General features: G+C 52.5%; 1 protein-coding gene across 6 annotated transcripts in view; it reads right to left on the reverse strand.

The window, feature by feature from the left end:
- Positions 1–20,707, reverse strand: part of TMCO4 (transmembrane and coiled-coil domains 4) — a 76,250-nt gene that overhangs the window by 28,847 nt on the left and 26,696 nt on the right. For 5 of the 6 annotated variants that reach the window (XM_036349738.1, XM_036349741.1, XM_036349740.1 and 2 more), the window contains 7 exons: positions 19,443–19,575; positions 13,717–13,814; positions 13,270–13,413; positions 12,338–12,457; positions 11,651–11,815; positions 10,632–10,768; positions 8,608–8,692 (listed from right to left, as the gene is read on the reverse strand). In XM_036349738.1, coding sequence (XP_036205631.1) covers positions 8,608–8,692; positions 10,632–10,768; positions 11,651–11,815; positions 12,338–12,457; positions 13,270–13,413; positions 13,717–13,814; positions 19,443–19,575 — 882 coding nt within the window. The remainder of the gene's footprint in view (positions 1–8,607; positions 8,693–10,631; positions 10,769–11,650; positions 11,816–12,337; positions 12,458–13,269; positions 13,414–13,716; positions 13,815–19,442; positions 19,576–20,707) is intronic. The other variant, XM_036349742.1, reaches the window with a different exon arrangement.

Below are 20,707 nucleotides of genomic sequence, written 5' to 3' on the forward strand. Positions count from 1 at the left end.
AACTCTGACCCTCTGTCCCTGGCGTTTGGGGAAGCTGCCGTCTGAAGACCCTGCGTGTCCTGCGTGGCTCCGTGAGGAGGAACCTCAGGAGAAAACAGCTGCTGTTCCATCAAGAACGGACTGACGGAAACTCGGTCATTGTGAGTGTTTTCCCTTTAAGAACCTGGGGTGCATGTGTGTACATGTATGTGTGTGTGTGTACACGTGTGTGTGTGTGTGTGTGTGTGTGTGTGTGTGTGTGTGTAATGTGGCAAGCCAGGCCTTCTGAAGTCTAACCAGTTTACACCTTTTGGCAAGAAACAACTTTTCTTTTCAAAACGCTTCCAAGCCCTGGCCGGTTTGGCTCAGTGGATAGAACATCGGCCTGTGGACAGAAAGGTCCCTGGTTCGATTCTGGTCAAGGGCACATGCCTGGGTTTCAGGCTAGATCCCCAGTGGGGGGCATGCAGGAGGCAGCCGATCAATGATTCTCTCATCATTGATGTTTCTATCTCTCTCTCTCTCCCTTTCCCTTCCTCTGTGAAATCAATAAAAATATATTTTAAAAACACACACACAAAAATAAAACAAAATAAAACAAAACCAAAATGCTTCTGAATCTGAGTCTTCCTTCCACGTGGAGGTGCAGGAGGGAATTTTTGAGCCCTGTGTCAAAGGGCGTGTCTGAGCTGGCTCCCTGCTGTGGGTCGGGGAGTGGGGAGAGCATCCTGGATGGTGAGAGCAGGTAAAAGGCACGCGATGCCTGGACCAAGGCAGACAGGAGTGGCCCTGAACCCCCTGTTTTCCTTGTTGGGGGAGAGGAGCACTGGGTGTGGCTGAAGGAAGGACCGTTGATAGAAATCTCAGGACTTGCAACCACAAAACCCCAATGGACCCCCTGGCACATCACTGTGCCTCACCCTGAGCCACAGGTGGAAAATGCAGAGAATTCTCCTGGCCATAGGTTGCTCCAAGGGTTAGAGGCCAAGTCACTAATGAGAGCCTGAGTCAGCCATTGTGGATCCAAGTCCTGTAACCACGGGCTAGTGGCTATATCTCTGTAAGCCTCAGTCTTCTCACGTGTAAAATGGGGAGAGTGAAACCTCATAGGATTATTGTGAGGATTAAATCAATAAGGCATGTCAAGCATCTAGCTGTGCCTGACACAAAGTCAGTGCCCAGTGATTGTTAGCCGGCAAGATGATGACAGAATGAAGCAACCAGACTCTTTCTGCCTGAAGAGAAGATTCCTCAGCCACACTGATTATTCAAATGCTCATCCAGAAGGAAGGGATTCCCACTGGGAGCCAGTCCTTCCCACCCAGCCTGGGCGCAGCATCTGAATAGGTGGCAAGGCTGCTCTGAGAACAGGAGGAACAGATGGAGAGAGAGCCGAAGCTGCCTCGCGCATCTCCAGGATGATGCACAGCGAGTGAGGTGCAGCCCCTGATGCAACTCTGCAAACCCAGACCTGGACACGTGTGAGGAGCAGAGCCAGCCTGGCCGCCTTGCTGACATCCGAGCACGTCCCGTGGGGCTGGCTTCTTGTGACTCCTGGTTCCTACACTGAACACTTACGGGTTTGACGTGGTGGAGATGGTGGTCCCCACCTAAGGACAGGACACTCGGGTTAAGGACGTCAGCCAGGTGGCTGCCCTAGAACTGGGTACAGAAGAACACAAGGGCTCCCTTCACTGGGCACCTGCTACATGCCAGGTGCTTTTCAGATGATTGACACGTCACTTCCGACCCCAGAGCCGTTCTGCAAGACCCCAACTCATGTCTGAGGGACGGCAGATTATTTCATAGACTGCACCGTGAGCTCCGTGAGAGGAGGGGCCTGCTGGCTTGTCCACGCCATCTCCCCACAGCCCAGCATGGCGCCTGGCACACAGTAGGTGCTTAACGAATATGAGCCAATGGAGTGAATTTGATTTTGAATAGTTCTCTGTTTGGAAGGCCTGATCTGAGATACTGCTTTGAGTGACAACATCCAACAAGGAGAAGTCTCAAATCCTATATAATAAAGAGGTAATATGCAAATCGACCCTCACGCCCGTGTGTCACAAGATGGCCACCCCCACATTGTCACAAGTTGGCCTCCCCACGTCATCACAAGATGGCTGCCCCCACGATGTCATAAGATGGCTGGCAGGGGAGGGCAGTTGGGGGCGATTGGGCCGGCAGGGGAACAGTTAGGGGGTGATCAGGCAGGCAGGCAAGTGAGTGGTTAGGAGCCAGCATTCCCAGACAGTTGGACATCCCCCAAGGGGCCCCAGGTTGGAGAGGGTGCAGGCTGGGCTGAGGGACCCCCCCCCCCTCCCCAGTGCATGAACCTCTAGTAATAATATAAATAGGAGTTCTGGATAAATCTTAGTTCTCAGACAAGCTACTCCACCTTCCCCTCAATCTCATTCTTCTCATCTGAGAAATGGGGTTGTTAGGAGGGTTGAAGAAAGTGCATGTAAATCCCTGAGCAAATCCGGGCAGAGAGCTGGGCCCTTGCAATGGCAGCTGTTGCTACCACTGCTATCACTATTAGTATAGTCATTACCAGGTGTGGGCAGCTCTGCATTTTCAAGGCTTTTTCAAGAGGTCATCGATTCTGGGCCCCGAGCCAGTCTAGAGCAGCCGTGGGCAAACTACAGCCCATGGGCCGGATCTGGCCCGTTTGAAATGAATAAAACTAAAAAAAAAAGACCGTACCCTTTTATGTAATGATGTTTACTTTGAATTTATATTAGTTCACACAAACACTCCATCCATGCTTTTGTTCCGGCCCTCCGGTCCAGTTTAAGAACCCATTGTGGCCCTCGAGTCAAAAAGTTTGCCCACCCCTGGTCTAGAGCCAATCGCCATCCACTGAGCTCAGAGCTTGGGCCGGGATCTGCCTGAGGCCTGCTCCCTGCTGGGCTGGGCTCAGCTCACACAGGCCTCAGCTCCGGTCCTGTGGTGGGAAACATGCCTGGTATCACTGCTGCCTCTGTGGAGAGGGGCCCCCTTAGCCAAGCTCCTGGGCTCCTGGGACCACCAGTCGCTGGGGCTCTCACCCAAGCCTCCTCAGGGCCTGCTGCACTGGAGGTGTATTTCTAGCCTCCAAGCTGTGAGGTAGGAGGAGATAGGAAAGTCGAACTGGTGTGAGGTGGAGAGTGGTGGGCGATGGTGCTGGAAGGCGGCTCACGAGCGGGGCCTGGAGGTCATGCTGGGAAGTGTGCACTTGATCTAGAGAACAGGGGGGTGTTGGAGGCCCCTGGGCTGGCTGAGTTGCTGCCGTGAGTACCTGAGTGTGTGAGTGTGAGTGTGCATATGTGCGTGGACTACATGCTGCCTGGGGCCGACCTCCTCCGGCTCCTCCATCCACAGAACCCATCCAACTACCACCCATTTACCAGTTCAGGCATCACACTGTCTAACCAGTCAGACTCCTTAGCCAGGCATTTGAGACCTTGTGCCAAGCTCCTGCCCTCACCATTTCCACCGTTCCACCTCCGTCCCCTTTCATAGGCTACAGAGACACTGGACTTAATGTCCTTCCCTCTACTCCAGTGGATGACCCGCCCATCATTCAAGGTCTAGGTCTTCTGCAAAGTAGAGCTCCTGGTTAGAAGTGAGGGCTCTGGGACCAGATGTCCTGGGGTTGAGTCCTGGCTCTGGCACTTAGGATACCCTGGGAGGTGCAGTTTCTCATCCGTGAAGCCAGGAGAACAGCCCCCAGGGTTGCTATGATATTGAGATCCTGCATGGAGGTGCTTCGCATACAGCCTGGCACGCAGTGAATCTGAAGCTGGCTCCTGAGCTCATCAGCACAGGCCTGGTTCCCTCACCCAAGTCTAGCTCCTCTACCTTCCTGAGCACTCAGAACGTGCGGGCCAGGGAGATGGGGGGGAGGGGGTCAAAGGCAGAGGAGTTCAGGGTCTAACCCTGGCGCTGGAAAGTGGACACAAAACGACAAGCTCCTCTGCCTACATGACACTCATTAGTGCCCCCTGTGCACAGTAGGTCCTCAGAGGAGTTTAGAGGAAGAAACGGTTACTGAGAGTGCCCAAATCAGGGCGGGGACTTTCATACTGATCGCCTCATTTTAACCTCCCACAAGCCTTCAAGGTACGTGTTCTAAGTCCATATTCAGATGAGGGAGCTGAGGTTCAGAGAGATTAAATGACTTCCCCCTGGTCCCACAGCTCGTCAGGCCCCAAATCCAGGCCCGCCTAACACCAAAGCCCCAGTTCTTTTCGGGTGGGCCGTGAGGATGCAGGGGAGGGAGCAGCGACCAGGAAAGAGGCAGGAAGGCAGCTGCTTTGGGAACCATCCCCGAAAACTGAGGCGCAAGGACATCTCAGTGTCTCACTAACCAGCCCTGCCACCCAGAGGCCACCTGCCTCCCTCCCGCCAGCTTCCAGTCTCCCTTCCGATTGCCACAGCCAAATGGAAAATGGTAATGGATTCAGCTTGATCCGCAGGGGAACGGAAGATTTGGCCTGCATTACCGATCTGAAGTTAACATGTAATTTATGCTAATTGCAGCCAAAGACAGGCCTTTCTCCTCTAAATGGAGAATCGGTCCTATTAATAAGAGCCCGCTGCTCCCGGTAATGAGGCGCCTGGCAGATGGTCTGCTGCATGGGCTGCGGGGAAAGATGACTAGGAAAGGAGCAACAGGATGACAGCACAGAGAATGACACTTGTCAAGAGCCTCCCCCGAGGCGGGGGGCGGGGGGAGCAGCTTTAGAGCCAGGGGAGTCTGCCGCCACCCCTGGACCTGCAGGGACCTGAGCCTGAAGGATGTTAGAGGACGTGTTGACCAGGACCCAGCCGGGGTTGCCTGCCTGACCTCCATGCTCTCTGGTCTTTGCCACTGCCCAGCGGTGACATTAACCTCCTGCTGCACATGGAGAGATGGATGTCCAGGGAGGCTGTGTCCTTGCCGAACACAGGCTACCCAGAGGCAGGACTCAGGACCAGGGCTCAGCTGACAGCAAAGCCCATGCTTTCCTTTCCCCAATGTGAGTCTGGGTTACTATGTGAGTCGGGGTTACCGTGTGAGTCTGGGTTACCGTGAGAGTCGGGGTTACCGTGAGAGTCCGGGTTACCGTGAGAGTTGGGGTTACCGTGAGAGTCCGGGTTACTGTGTGAGTCGGGGTTACCGTGAGAGTCGGGGTTACCGTGAGAGTCTGGGTTACTGTGTAAGTCGGGGTTACTGTGAGTCGGGGTTACTGTGAGAGTCGGGGTTACTGTGAGAGTCCGGGTTACCGTGAGAGTCCAGGTTACCGTGAGAGTCCGGGTTACTGTGAGAGTCGGGGTTACTGTGAGAGTCGGGGTTACTGTGAAAGTCCGGATTACTGTGAGAGTCGGGGTTACTGTGAGAGTCCGGGTTACTGTGAGAGTCGGGGTTACTGTGAGAGTCGGGGTTACTGTGAAAGTCCTGATTACTGTGAGAGTCGGGGTTACTGTGAGAGTCCGGGTTACTGTGAGAGTCTGTGTTACTGTGAGAGTCGGGGTTACTGCCTGGCAACTACTCACTGCCCACCCCACGTGGGCAGAGTGCACTGCACCCCACTAACACCCAGGGCTCAGCCACCATTTGCTTTGGCCAGCAGAACATGTGGAAGATTACAAATTGCCTAGCCCTGGCTGGTGCGGCTCGTTGGCTGGAGTGTCCTCTCGTACACCAGAGGGTTGTGTGCGGGAGGCAACCCTTTCACATCAATGTTTCTCTTTCTCTCTCTCTCCCCCTGCCCCACCTCAAAAATCCAAGTTTTAAAAATCGCCAAAAATTCACTGCCACTTCTCCCACCCAGAAGAGGAATCGATTCCCCCTCGATTCCTTTGAATACGATCAGGCCTGTGACTTGGTTTAACCAACAGAACGTGCAGAAGTGCTGCGTTCCAGAATCTCGGCCTTCAGAGGCCTTGCAGGTTTCACTCTCACCATCTTAAAAGGCTGCCTGGAGAACAGCGTATAAGGAAGTCAGGCAGGCCTCCTGGGGGTGAGAGGGCTGGGGAGGGACTGAGGCGCCCTGGGTGGCTGCCAGCGCCCACGGCCAGACAGTGAGTGAGATGGACTTGGATGGCCCAGGCATTCCAGCTCTGATGGCAACTGCGCGAGTGAGACGAGGAGAGGAACTGCCTGGTCAATTCGTAGAATTGCGATAAGTAATCAGTTATTGCTGTTCCGAGCTACTGTTTGGATAGGTTGTTGGCAGTAATAAGTAACTGATACAGCATGCTAGTAAATACGACGGGAGCAGAGGTCTAAATGTGCATGTGTGGTTTGCCTTGGCTCTGCACTCTAGTGATAAACCAGAAGAGTGTGCCCCTGGTGGCTGCTGCCCCTTCAACCTCACCAGGACAAAGGCACGTGGAGCAGACTTACAACCAGAAACTTACAGCCAGAAACAGTGGCTGTTCTAGATCCTGGACATATCTGTGTTTGGGGGTGGTTTGTTATGTGGCATCACTGTTGCACTAGCTGACTGATGCACCCATCCTGCCTCTCTATATCCCACACGTTTCTATAGCCAGGACTGGGTTCTGTGTGAGAGATAGTCCCCCCGTTTTTCCCAAGAGAGAGACTGTGGTGCTATAGGTATTACTTGCACAAAGCTGCAAGAAGACGGAACATGGCGTTATGCAGTAGGAGTCAGTGGCATTTCTGCAGCTCAACAAAGCCATTTACCGGAGGGGAAGAAGAGCTAAGGATGGGGAGACATTGGGGGTCTCCAAGGGGTTCCTCCCAGCAGGCCATGAGGTCCCAGGTGGCTTATCTGTGGCAGAGCAGGAAAGGCAGGCAAGGGATGCCTTTTTGACGTGCTCTGTCTCTGCTGATGCCGGGCGGGGAAGCATGCACACAGAAAGGGAAGGCACACGCTCTCCTCGGGAGGAACGGGAGCCCGCCTTTACCAGAGCTCCAGATTCAGCCTCCTCGGTGGTTACTGCCTGACCTCCGACCCCAGGCTGGATGCTCCTGCTGGAAACAGCTCAGCCTCCCCAGGGCCTTCTGCATGGTGGTCCCCGGTTACCCACACTGGGAATGGGGCACTGCTCACTGATGTGGACAAAACCAGGTGGAAAGGAGGCTGCAGAGAGCTACAGGGGGCCTCAGGGGCCTCCAAAACGGCACAGAGGAGATGGTGAGGCCCACCCACCGCAGGGCTCACACACAGGGCGTGGCCCTTCCACCCTGAATGCCAAGGACGGCACGTCCACCTTGCCTTTGCAACCAGGAAAACAGCTCTGATCCCCAGTCCATTTTAGCTAAAGATAAAGAGCAGGGATGAATCATGCTGCTGGGCTCCAGGGTCTCTGCCATGCCCGCTGGTGACACCAATCCTGAAAATAACACCCGTCAGCCAGCCCTGCCTCCTCGGGCTGCTTCAGGCCCAGCCCACGGCGGACAGCCCCACCCCTCCTGGCTTGCTAGCAACGGTCAGCAATCAGATCGCACACTGGTGTTGACCACGGGGAGTGGCCTTAGGGTGGCAGACACTCTGAAGAGCGGAAGCTGCACTGGCGTCCCGGAGCTGAATTTGGTCCAGGAGGGGTTTGGCAATTTGCAAAAATACTCCCTTGGCTTGCTCCTCAAAGCAAGCGCGTGGTGGGAATGATCAGCTCTGCTTTCTAAGTGGGGAAGCTGAGGCTCAGGGAGGCGTTCCAGGAAGCCCCGAGGGAGAATGCTGGGTGCACCTCCAACCCCGCTCCCATCCACCCTCTGCTCTCAGGACTAGGACTCCCTGTCTCAGTTGCTTCTCTTGCCTTTAGGGTCCTGCTGCTGCTAAGCTTCACCAGGAGAGAGGTTGGTCTGGGTCAAACAAACAGTGGGCCATTCCCAAGTGCCCCGAGCTCTGCACCGCAGTCGCCCAGCCCCCTCCTACGGCTGCCTCTGCTGACAGATCTGTCCCAAAGTCGAATTCTGCCCTGGAGACCTCTCCCACCCGAGGCCGGAGCAGTGGCACTGAAGCTTCCCGCTCTCGGCACAGAAAGTATGCCATTGGAGGGCACGAGCCACTCCCAAAGGCACCTGCAGAGAAAACACATGTCCACCTGGACCCTGTGAATGAGACCTTATTTGGAAAAGGGGTCTTTGCAGGTATAACTAAATTGTGCAAATGTAATTAGTTAAGGATCCTGAGATGAGGTCATGCTGGATTTGGTGGGCCCTAACTCCAAAGACACTGTCCTTAGAAGAGAAGGAAGGAGAAGGTGATGTGAAGACGGAGGCAGAGATAGGAGTGATGCCCCTACATGCCTAGGGACGCAAGGAGAGCCCGCAACCCCCACAAGCAGAACAGCAAGGCAGGACCCTCCCTGAGCGTCAGAGGGAACGTGGCTCTGCCCACAGCTCAATTTTGAACTTTTCTTCCCCCTCCTCCTCCCATTCAAGAACATGCATTAGGACGCCAAGGCCAATGTCATGACTATAGGACTCACATCCACTTTAATTCATGTACAGAAAAAAATAATTGATTTTCCAAAGGACTTACGATGTCTATTTTCCAGCGGTTTTAAATGGTAAGCTGTTATTTCTAAAAGCTGAGAACACATTCACAGACTCAGGACTCCAGGTCCCCAACCTCTGGACTAGGCGTCCACTTGGGGAGGGTGTTCCCCTGTGACAAGAGCCAGACTCACCTTTCTCCTGAGCCATCTCTTGTAGGCAGAAGTAGATGACTCTGGCTCCCAGGCTGAAGCCAATCAAAGTGACAGGTCGCCGGCCCTGGGGGGAAAAGGACACAGGTGTCTGGGAGGGGACACAGCTGGTTCTAGCAAAACATGGGCCCCGAAGAGGGTGGCCCTTGCCCACTCCTCAGTGCCTGCCGTGAACTCGATGAATGATGCATGTGCTACTCCCGCCCCCCCCCCCCGCCCCCCCGAGCTCTGATGGCCCAATCAGGAGAGTCAGGGCCCTCATTCACACAGGATCACACCTGACCCTGGAGTCGGCTGCCTCCCAGGCCCACAGGCAGCCCCTGGCCGGGTTAATTCCCTTTCAGCTCAAACCATAATCCAGCTGCCATCTCTTCTGCCCCAGATGCAGGACTCATCTACCTCGTGGCAAATGACTGCAGGGAAGTGGGGCCTTTCTGGAGCCGGGAGAGGAGGTGGAAGGCACCCCAGATGCGATGGGAAAAAGGCAGAGTGACATGGAGGGCCAGCTGTTCTCTCTCTAGACAGGCAGGTGGGGCATGAAATACTGGCCTCACATGATATGAGTAGGGAGTGAAGTTAGACTAAAGAGGAACTTTCTGACTAAAGAACTTGTAGAAAAGGCAACACATCAGAAAAAGGAAGTTATCTGGGGTATTTGGGCACAGGTTCTGCTTGGCAGGAGAGGGAAGGAGCAGCTGAGCTCCCAAGGCCAGCCCAGTCCGGTCTCACCAGTCTATTCCTTTTCCTTGTTTTTGTGCCAGTACCTGTGCCCACCTCCATTTACTGCCGTCGACAACCATTAAATCGGACTCCAGCTCTGCAGGACCCTGGTGGCTGAGGCTGCTACTCATCTCCAACACCCATCACCTGCCATGTCCGTGGAGGCAGAACTGAGTTCTGTGGGCTCCCAGCCACAGACTACGTGTTTAGCTCCCCTGTAGCTAGGGACGGCCACAGGGCTGAGTCCTGGCCAGGGGTGTGAAGGAAGCAACTGGCGTGACTTCCAGGCATGCCCTCACTCCACTTTCCTGCCTCTGACGGTCTTGGATGTGGATGTAACTTGGGCCGTATTACATGGTATCTGGACCACTGATGATTTGTTCAGAGGGGAGCTCTATACTTCTTTTTAAAAATATATATATATTTTTATTGATTTTAGAGAGTAAGGGAGAGGGAGAGAGAGAGATAGAAACATCAATGATGAGAATCATCGACCAGCTGCCTCCTGCACATCCTACACTAGGCATGTGCCCTGACTGGTGTAGGGAGTGGCCCTAGGGTTAAGCCTCAGATTGACCTATGGCAGGGCCATAAACAAGTCCCAGCTTGGAGGGCAGAGCCCTCTTAGCATAATTAAGCTTAACCCTAGAGCCCTCCCTAGTTCCTTCCTAGGTAGCTAATGGGCTGTGGGAGGTGCAGCAAGTGCTGCCAAAACAAGGTGAAACTCACAAGAACATTGTAAACATGTTGACCAGTACCCTTGTTTTGATCTCACTATAAAATAAAGCCTCGGCTTGCAGGCTGGGTCTTTCTGTGTCCTCATCCAGGCACCGGAGATCCACCGAGCCCCAGCTGTATTCTCTTGTCTGTCTTTTCTTTAATCCTTCAGCCCCTCCTCAGGATCACTGAACCCTTGGTTGTGCTGGCGCGGCACAGACCGGGAATCAAACTGTTACCTGGTTCATAGGTCAACGCTCAACCACTGAGCCATGCCGGCGGGAGCTCTACACTTCTATGAAGAAACACCTGGCTTTGTCCTTACCTGCAGGTGCCTGTTATTTAGTCCTCACCTCCTTACCTGCTAGGGATGCAGAGTCTATAATTCTTACTGGTCTATCCTAGGATACTTTTGTGACTTGAGTTAGAGGAGCAGTGAAGACCACCCACTCCACCAAAGCCAATGGGCGACCTCCACACAGATGTATTTAGGGCTGACATCTGTGTGCAAGTCAGCCCCATCATCCCCCCCGCCCCCCGGGCCCCCAACTGCAGCCATTCCCAGGTACCTGCTGCCGGGAGAGCAGGATGTGGGCCAGGTGCTTGCCAACCTCTGCTGACCGATGGAGACAGACCCCCCAGGGGTTGTCGATGATGTTGGCGACAGAGAGGAGTGAGGCCGGCCAGGTCAGGGCAGCCGTAATGCCTGGGGAGGTGCAATGTCAGAGATGAAGGCGGTAGGGGTTCTTTTGGGGAAGGGGTTGGCTGGCTACTGGATGCCCGAGTGAGTGCTGTGCATCTCTACCTTGGAACCTGTAAGCTCTCCCAGTGCTGTCAAACTGCTACATAGCAAAGAAGAAACTTGAAGCTCATGCGTTTCTGACACGTGGACCAGATCCCTTCTGCTCAGGCATCTGTCATGTGTGAGATTCCAAAGATGACCCTGCTTTGTCCCTCCACCTGGTACCCTCCCACTTAGCCTGGTAACTGCAGTGTCCTGCCCCTGCCCTGCTCATCCACTACGGGCTCAGCCATGTGACTTGCTTTGGCCAATGAGATGCTAATAGATGTGAGACATCAAGTGTACTTGTGCATGGAGGCCAGCCTCTCATGTACTCTGCCACTGGTGTGGGCTAGCCTGCTGATCCCAGGAGGAGGAGGAGAGACAAATGGGACAGAGAAAGTTGCCCTGGTTGCCCCACACCAGGCTAGCTGGATCAGTGGACAGTCAGCTGACCCACAGATCCACGAGCAGACCCAGCAAAGGCCAGCCAAATGAAGCCTCATGACTCCGGAGCTATTATGATAAATGACGGTTATTTTAAGTCACCGAATTTTGGGGTGGCTTCTTAGGCAGCAAGAACCAACTGATACATCATGTGATAATGGGATTGGCCGTTTACCTGTCTCCTCCCCAAAAAGACCCTACACTTCTCACAGAGAGGAACTCAGTGTCTCAACCTCTCCATGTTCCTACGGTCCAGCACAGTGCCTGGCTCACCTGGGGCCTCAGGTATGCAAAGGTCTGGTAGCAGCGTGGGTTGGGAGCAGGGGGCATGCTGCTGGCGGTAGAGACAGGAGGACTTACCAGACAACACTGTGTACTTTAGGGCCTCCTGGGCCACTATGTTTGCAAGACCGCTGAGGATGGTCTCCAGGGCGTTGCCGAGCTCCATCAGGTACTTGGCCTCCCAGGCTAGGCAGTACTGCTCGCAGCTGCGTGCCAGGGCAGCCCATGGAGCGCTGAAGGTGCCTGGGGAGGACACAGGTAGGTGGGGTCTCTCCTGTCTGTGTTAGAGGATGCCCCACCCCACTTTCCCAGATAGGGGACCACTCACCCTCGGGGGGAGACAAGAGGCCTACGGTATGTACCTATACATACTGCTGAATGGATGGATTTATTGATGGGTGGGTGAATGGATGGATAGATAGATGGATATAGATGGATGGAGAGTAGGATGCATGGATAGTTGGATGGATGACTGATGGAAGGATAGATGATGGACAGATGTGCAGATAGTTGGGTGGATGGGTGAATGGATAGACAGTTGTATGAATGGATGATGGATGACAGATGAATGGATAAGTAGATGGATGTGGAATGAAGTCTCCTTACTTCCCTGAGCCTCAGTTTCCTCCTCTGCAAAATGGGGCTCCCTTACCCACCCTCTAAAGACATACACAGGCAAGAGCCAGGGTCAGGCCCACAGCAGCAGGCCTGCTCAGCCAACATCTACCCCCTCTACATCCTTGTCCACTCCACTCTGGTCCTCACGGTATTTGCCGGACGCCAGCCACCCTGTGATGGCGATGGTGATGTGCAGCTGCCTGCCTTCCGTCAGAGGCAGAAATGTGAACTCCTCAATGGCCCCCACACGCTTCTTCATCTTGTATCCTAAAGACCCAGACACAGAAATGAGAATGGAGGTGACCTGGGGTCCCGGGGAGTGTTAGTCAGAGAGGCTCTCTGTGTTCACAACTCACACCGTGAGTGCCGGCCAGGTGCCCTGCCCTTGGACACATGTCTCACTTTTCAACTCACTAAGGTAGGTGCCATTACTGTCCCCAATTACCGATGAGGGTAAGAGGCTTCCAGAGGCTGGGCTGCCCCCGAGGGGCAGAGCTGGGGTTTGAGCTCAGTGCCCAGGCTCGTAACTACCACTCTGTCCTCAGTCGGTTCTATGTCATTTTTCCTGCCCACAAACGTCAGGGGCTACAACACACTCCTTTCAATAAAAGTGGATCAAACTGACCAAGATTCTCAATGTGGAAAGCGATAACCCATGTGAGGAGTGGAACAGGAATGTGGGGGGCTGCTGACACATATGATTTGGGAAAACTCCCTCAGGAGATGCTGGTAAATGAAGAGTAGTCATGTGCTCTCTTACAGGAGGAAGCCCAAGTGTCTCCGAGGAGGCCTATCTGGAAACCTCCTAAATGGTGACAAGCAGGTCCAATGAGCCCTTTCTCAGGACGTCTACTACACAAGGTGCAGTTTCTCAAATGCAGGCCTTGCACCCACCCATGCCGAGCAATCACCCAGTCCTCTGTGCAGCCTGCTGCTAGTTCCGGCAGGGCTGGGACCCAGCATGAGAAAAGTCGTGTGCTCCTCCTCCATCTCCCGGGGAGCCATCACTGGGGACAATCTGGGTGGGTCCTTTAGGAGGCGGGCCACCCTCCTCACTGCGCCCTCCTCTGGCACCTTACCTGTCAGACTAGCTCCAGCTGCACCGAACAGCGACGTCATGACAGCTATGCCGGCCACTGAGCCCAGAGCCGCTGCCCCAGCACTGCCAATGATCGTCGCGGCCCCAGCGGCAATAAGAGGGGCGGCCAGGCCCCCAGTCACTCCTGCCAAGAAAGCAGAAAGTAGGGTAAAGGTGGGAGTGAGGATGTGGTCTGCTGGGTTATTCTCCCCTCCGCTACCCACTGCCTTCCACAGAGGCATGCGAATGAACACACTGCTCTGGGTAATATGTTTCTTTCTGACAATAAGCTTTGCAAACAACAGCTGAGAGTTTCCTTCATTTCCTACTACGTGCCCGGGGACACCTGCCAGCCCATCTCCGCCCTCTCCACTCCCAGCCTGACATCTCCCGTCACTCTAAACTGCACGGACCCAGGTGCCACCACCTCAGCTTGCGCTGGCCTCACCGATCACTGTCCCGCCTCCGACGGTCGCCAGGCCTATCAGCAGATAGCGCTTCCATTTCTTCCGGTTTTCTCTCTTCTTCCTGGACGCCTCAGCCGTTCTGAGGGAGAAGGGGTTGGTCCTTAGGGTCGGTGGTGCCTGGAACCCCTTGAGACCCCTCCGCCTCACCAACCCCCAAGCTGGGATCAATGCTGGGCACTCTGTCATTCAGAGCAAGGTACCAAGGTCACCCTGGGCCCATCGATGCTTTTAAAAAGCCGAGAACATTCTAAAACCCAGCTGGGGAATCCCAGTGTGTGGGATGCTCTACTTACCCAAAGGATCCATCCTAACAGGGTTGCAATTTGAACGATGGAAAGACAAAAAGATAACAATAACAGTAAAAGAAGCACAAAAATATCTTTGAACAGATGGACCCAGACGAGTACCAAACAGAATCACAGACGCCCTCGCCTCCCTCCTTCCTTCCCTTCCCCTTGACATCTGAGCTCGCCTCCTTCTGGGATATTCGGAAACCAATTTCTTTCAGAATAACCATTTCGAAGATGGGTTAGAGAAATGTCTGCTCTGGAGACCTTGGCCGTGGGGCACTAGCTAGTACCGTTCAGAGCAGAAATGTAAAAGCTACAAGATGTAGCAGGAGGGAAGCATTTAGAGTGCTTTGGGTCAGCTGAATCCTGAGAATGGCCAACCTGAGTGCTCAGAGCGTCACTCAGCCCCGTTTTCCTGACGGACACCCGGTCCTCAGTGCTTTAGGACGCTAAGGAGTAGGGCCAAGCGGACATCAGGGACACGAACTCTGAACTGAAGTAGGAGTTTGGACAATTCAATGTGCAGAGCGATAGCAGACGGTGATAAAAGATGGTTAATACTGATTGGGAATTCCTGCATGCCAGCTGCCATGCTTTATGTTTCCTGTGGTTTATCTTATCCTTGAAGCCGTGTCACTATTGTCCCCATGTTACAAAGTCAGGGCTAAGATCCCCCCTCGAGGGGCGGTGGGGATCGGTGAGGAGGAAGTCTGTCAACCACGCGGCACAAAGGCACCCGGCGAATGCTGACCAACGGTGGCTCCTGCGTCTTCCCGGGCCTCAGTTTGCTCTTCTGTAAAACGCGGACAGTAACACCTACCTCTTAAGGTAGTTGGTTTGTAAAGATTAAATCCATTCCTTCCTCATTCACCAATCAACACACTGACTGAGAGTGGATGGCCCAGGGGCCCTTCTGGGTGCCAGGGATCGGCAGTCTGGACCAACATCTGTTTCCTTCTCATCTCTTCCCTCATGAACTGCACAAGATGGTGAGAAATAGTCCGTCCTGCCTGGTCAGTGTGGCTTGGTGGTGGAGCACTGACCCATGAACCAGGAGGCCCCGGTTTGATTCCTCGTCAGGGCACGTACCCAGCAAGGGGGGACAATAACAATACTTAATTCCCAGGGGTCTGGTGAGAGCTCTGGGCAATGGTCCGCATACAACCCTGGCATGTTGTCATCTGTCTGGTGGTCTTAGCCTGCACTTCTAGACCATTGATGTTCACAGGATGGGCTCTAGATCCACTGCATCAGAATCCCCGGAGGGTAGCCATTAAAGGCACAGCTTCCTGGGCCAGAAGCTCTGGGCGTGAGGGTGCGGAAACTACCCATAACCAGCTCTCCAGGGGCCTGCTGCATTCCTAGTTTGAGAACCGCAGGGCCAGACCTTCAGGGCACAGGCTGAGCCTCTCCTGCTTCCCACCCTCAGCAGCTGGCCCTGGGCTAGGACCCGGAGGGTGCTCAGAAAATGTTTCTTGAACAGAACCAAGTCATTCTGACCAGGATTGATCCTGAACCTCTTGCTGCGGCGATCTATCCCCCCACTCACTGTCCACATCGATGAAAATCTGAGGGGCACAGAACAGAGCATAGGCCAGTCACCATCGAGAATGAAATTCTGGCCCGACCAGTGTGGCTCAGTGGTTGAGCATCGACCCATGAACCAGGACATTGACCTATGAATGGAGGTCACAATTCAATTCCCAGTCAGGGCACGTGCCCTGGTTGTGTTCTTTGTCCCCAATAGGGGGAGTGCAGGAGGCAGCTGATCAATGATTCTCTCTCATCATTGCTATTTCTCTCTGTCTCTCTCCCTCTCTCTTCCTCTCTGAAATGAAATCAATAAAAATATCTTAAAAGAAAAAAGAATGAAATTCTGGTTGCAATAGCTATGTATGGTACCAGGTAGGTACCAGAAATATCGGGGGAAACACGTGGTAATTTATATGATTGTCTAACCACTCTGTTATACTCTTGAAAACTAATACAAAATCATATTGAATGTAAACTGTAATTTAAATAAATAAAATTATTTTAAAAGAGAATACAATTCTGGGGTATTAGAACAAAGCTGGAATGTTAAAACATTTTAATGATTACTACAGATTTGTTTTTAAGAACACAGTCACATTTTTGAGCTGGTGCCCTTGACATCTGTCAGCCCCATCTGCTTCTAGACACTAATCATCATGTTTAGCTGAGCTTATGGAGGGGGAGATTCATAGCCTCAAGGGAAGAAAATAACTAAAAAGTAAAAATAGTTCTTGAGGCTGCTGTATCTAAAGGTATGAATGCTAGTGTATCAAACTCATTTTGCCAAGATTAGATGAACCATTACTCTAATCTCTAGAATTCTGCTTTGTATTATTATTGAAATGTTTATAAACATTTGCTGAATCAAAAAGAATGCAGCATTTCCCCTACCCAGTTAGTGTCTCTCTCTCTCTCTCTCTCTCTCTCTCTCTCTCTCTCTCTCTCTCTCTCTCTCTCGGCATTCGCCTGAACTGCCAATCTACTTCCTTATTTATATAAGCACCTGAACGTTCCTCATAACTGTTTTGTACATAACACGAAGAGCTTTGCCAGTCATCATTAATTATCCAGGCGTTTTATTCCTGCTATTACTTCCCTTGTCTGAATGTCAACATGGAAAGCGGGAGACATTCGCTCTGAGTGACATCGATGCTGTGTCTGTCCTATAGTTGGAAGTGAGAGTTCCGAGCACAAATCCCAATTCAAACGAAGCTCTGTTCCTGTTACTGACTTTGCCTGTTGGTTAGGTACCATGGTGATCTCCGCCATCCTAGTCCCTGGCCACACTCGGGCTCTGGAATGCCAGAGAAGGACCCTGAGTTGGCGTTCCATGTCCGCCTTCCAAAGACAGAGGCGGGAGTTTAAACACAGATCTGGGCCAAACCCCAGGCTGGAGCCACAGATGCTTAGTCAAGAGCAAGAGGCCACCTTGTCCATCTCAGGCTCCCACACATCAGTTTCATTCCCTCCAGCTGATCTCCCCGCGAGGGTGCTCCTTGCAGTCATCCTCGCCCCGCCCTCTTCTTTGTTTTAGTCATCTTCTCCAGTTGATAGAGAGGGAGAGCTTATCTCTGGGATATCTAGAGACACTTCCTAGTAAAAGCTTAGAAAGCTCCATAAAAGAACTATCTTTACTGCTTTCTTCAGAATCAAGGAGGAAACCTGGGCTGGCCAACCAGGCCTTGAGGGATACGGCCAGTGACGTGCGGACTGGATAGGTGGTTGAATCAGATGGTGCCCTGACCACTGGGTGACCTTGGGCAAGTTAAGGCGCTCCTCTGACTTCCTGTTTCTTCCCTGTGAAACCTCTGGAGATTGTTAGGAACACCCCAATGAGGAGACCTCTTGTGCCGACATCTAGTAAACACTAGATAGAAATTAGATGTTGACAATGTTCTTATGATGTGACCAGGGTCAACCTCCAGTAGGACTTTACCTAATGTTCACTGAGACCTACTATGTGCCAGGCACTGTTCCAAGCTTTTGATATGTATTCATTAATTGAATCCTCTGAACTGCCTAATGATAGAGATACTACCGTTATCCCCAAGTCTGAGATGAAGAAACTGAGGCACAAAGGAGTGAAATTGTCAAAGAAATGGGGAAAACTTGAATGGCGTACGGACTCAGACAGGAACCCAAGAACAGAAAGGAGGTACGTCACACCCTGAACCCCAGCTGCAAAGGATCCCCTTGGGGTGCCGAGTGATAAGCTCGCCTTGCAGAAACACAAAACCTTAGAGTTAAAAGAAACCTACATACAATTCGATCCTCTGCTTGTATAGGTGAAGAAACTGGCGCTGGTTCCCAGAGAGGGAAAGCAACATGTCCAGGGCCACACAGAGGCTGGGTGGCAGAATCAAACCAAGAACCAGGCTGAACACTTGCTATGCTTTTCCTGGGTCTCAGGTCCTTCCAGAGACCACAGATAGAACCTGAGAAGTGTCCAAAGTCCCTAACACTGAATTAAAAATTCCACACGTGGAGTATTTTTCTGAGGAAAGTGTTCATACATAGTAGTAACAGCCATGATAACAGATACTATAGCAAATGATATTTATCAGCCAGTTGTTCTATACAAAGCCCTCCTGAAGCACTTTACATGTATGAACTCATTTGAGCCCCAGGAGAACCCTATGAGCAGGGCGCTATTATTATCATCCCCATTTTGCAGGTGAGGAAACTGAGGCCCAGAGAAGTGAACTAACTTGTCCAAGGTCACACGGCTGGTAAGTGGCAGAGCTGGGCTGTGTTAGAACTTCTGTTTCTACACATTCCCTGATCTGACTACCGGCATCTTCAGAACAAATCCTCTGGGTAATATGTTTCTTTCTGACAATAAGCTTTGCAAACAACAGCTGAGAGTTTCCTTCATTTCAAGGCACCTAAGACACTACAAACGTCCAATACATTTCCAGACGCTGAGCAGCCCTCGTGATGGTGGTCATTGACCTGTTTCTTTCTTAACACAGCCTTGGGAGTCAAAGCAAGTCTGTTGTCAGGTTTTTAAAACAGACCAAGCTTCCGCCTTTCTCAAGCAAACCACCTCTCCCTTTGCCCTCCAAACCCTGGCAGGAGGGCGGCTCCAGGTCTGAACTTGGCTTCAGAGCTAAATTCCCAGCTGGGCTGAGCTGGCACGACCTGGCTGCTCAGACCGTCACCGTGGCAGAACAAAACCTAAGGCTGGGAGACGTGCCTGGTGCACGGAGCCTACAATTAGGCTGTGACAGGATCGATTGATTGCTCTGGGATTAGATTCTGTGTTTAGCAAAGAGCTGAGCTCTGGCCAAGTTGCCAGGATAATTTCCCTCTACACACTCCCGACAACGCACAGACAGCAAAGCCGCTCTACAGCTGGTAGGTCCGGGGCACGTGGGCAGGGGGGAAGGGAAGGACTCCCAACCCGACCACCTGCTCATGCCAGCCCTGGGCTGAGCACCTTATAATATGGTCACATTCCTTTTTCACAACCACCCTGGGAGGATGCTATCCTTATTCCCATTTTACAGGTAAGAATGTTACACTTTAGAGAAGAGAGGGCACCTGCCCAAGGTCAAAAAGGCGGGTGGATGTCAGAGGTAGGATTTGAACCCAGGCCACTCCGGCCCACAGACAAGAACCTGATGTGAAGCAGGGTATTGGGACCACAGAATGTTAAAGTCACAAGCCCTTAGCAATCACCCATTCAATCTCCTTTTCCTAGAAATGAGGACCGGGACCCAGAGAGGGGAAGTGACTTGCTACGGCCACACGGCCAGTCTGGCTGCCTTGGGACGTTCTGTGCACTGTCTCTTAATGGAAAGAGGGGATTTTTATCTGGAAAGTGCACTCAAGTGGTCGTTCTGGACTCCTGGCAGATGGGGCCGGTCTCAGGGCTCGCTTACTCAGATTCCTCCTCTTTGGTTTCCTTCAGGCTCTCAAGGAATGTCTCTTCAAGGAGATCCAGCTCCCCCACGGGCAGGCGGAGGAGGGAGGTCACGTGGCAAATGAGGACCCGGGCCCGAGCATCATAGTGCCCTCGAAAGAGAGAAACAACATAGGCAGGGAGTCAGTTTGCCTTTAAGAACAGAGATGTTAACAGCAGAGTAACTGACAAAACCCAAACCCTGGAAACATCCTAAACACGCAATCCATGAGAACCAGTCAATTAAACAATAGCATAGCTTTCTGGATGGAACATGTGCAACTATCCTATATAATAAAAGGATAATATGCAAATTGACCCTAACAGCAGAACGACTGGGAATGACTGGTCACTATGACACACACTGATCACCAGGGGGCAGACGCTCAATGCAGGAGCTGCCCTCTGGTGGTCAGTGCGCTCCCACAGGGGGAGCTCTGCTCAGCCACAAGCCAGGCTGACGGCTGCCAGTACAGCGGTGGTGGTGGGAGCCTCTCCCACTTCCTCAGCAGCACTAAGGATGTCTGACTTCAGCTTAGGCCTGCTCCCTGCTGGCAAGTGGACATCCCCTGAGAGCTCCAGGGCTGCCAGAGGGATGTCTGACTGCCAGCTTAGGCCTGATCCCCCAGGGAGCGGGCCTAAGCCAGCAGGTGGTCATCTCCCAAGGGGTCCCAGACTGCGAGAGGGCACAGGCCGGGCTGAGGAACATCCCCCACCCCCCAAGTGCACAAATTTTTGTGCACCGGGCCTCTAGTTAAAAATATTAATCAAAAGCAAGGTAGTACTTTTTCACCAAATTAGCCAAGGTCATTTTTAAAAAAAGTTACAAAGCTGTTAAGGAGGCTATGAACACGGTGCTCAGGTGAGAGTGTGCAATCTGACAACATTTATTTATTTATTTATTTATTTATTTATTTATTTATTTATTTTTAAAATATATATTTTTATTGATTTCAGAGAGGAAGAGTGAGGGAGAGAGAAAAACATCAATGATGCGAGAGAATCATTGGTTGGCTGCCTCCCACACGCCCCACACCGGGGATTGAGCCCTGACAACCTGTGTCCTGACAGGGAATTGAAGTGACCTCCTGGTTCATAGGTCAATGCTCAACCACTGAGCCACACTAGCCCGGTGAGTATACAGTCTGACAATATTTATATCAAAAACTTTAAAAATGTGAACACCCCCCCACCCCCCAAATCATAGGGCCAGAAAGTAGAATGGTGACTACTGGGGAGGGGGGG

Source organism: Myotis myotis, unplaced genomic scaffold (genome assembly GCF_014108235.1).
Source record: "Myotis myotis isolate mMyoMyo1 unplaced genomic scaffold, mMyoMyo1.p scaffold_m19_p_2, whole genome shotgun sequence".
Taxonomy (NCBI): domain Eukaryota; kingdom Metazoa; phylum Chordata; class Mammalia; order Chiroptera; family Vespertilionidae; genus Myotis; species Myotis myotis.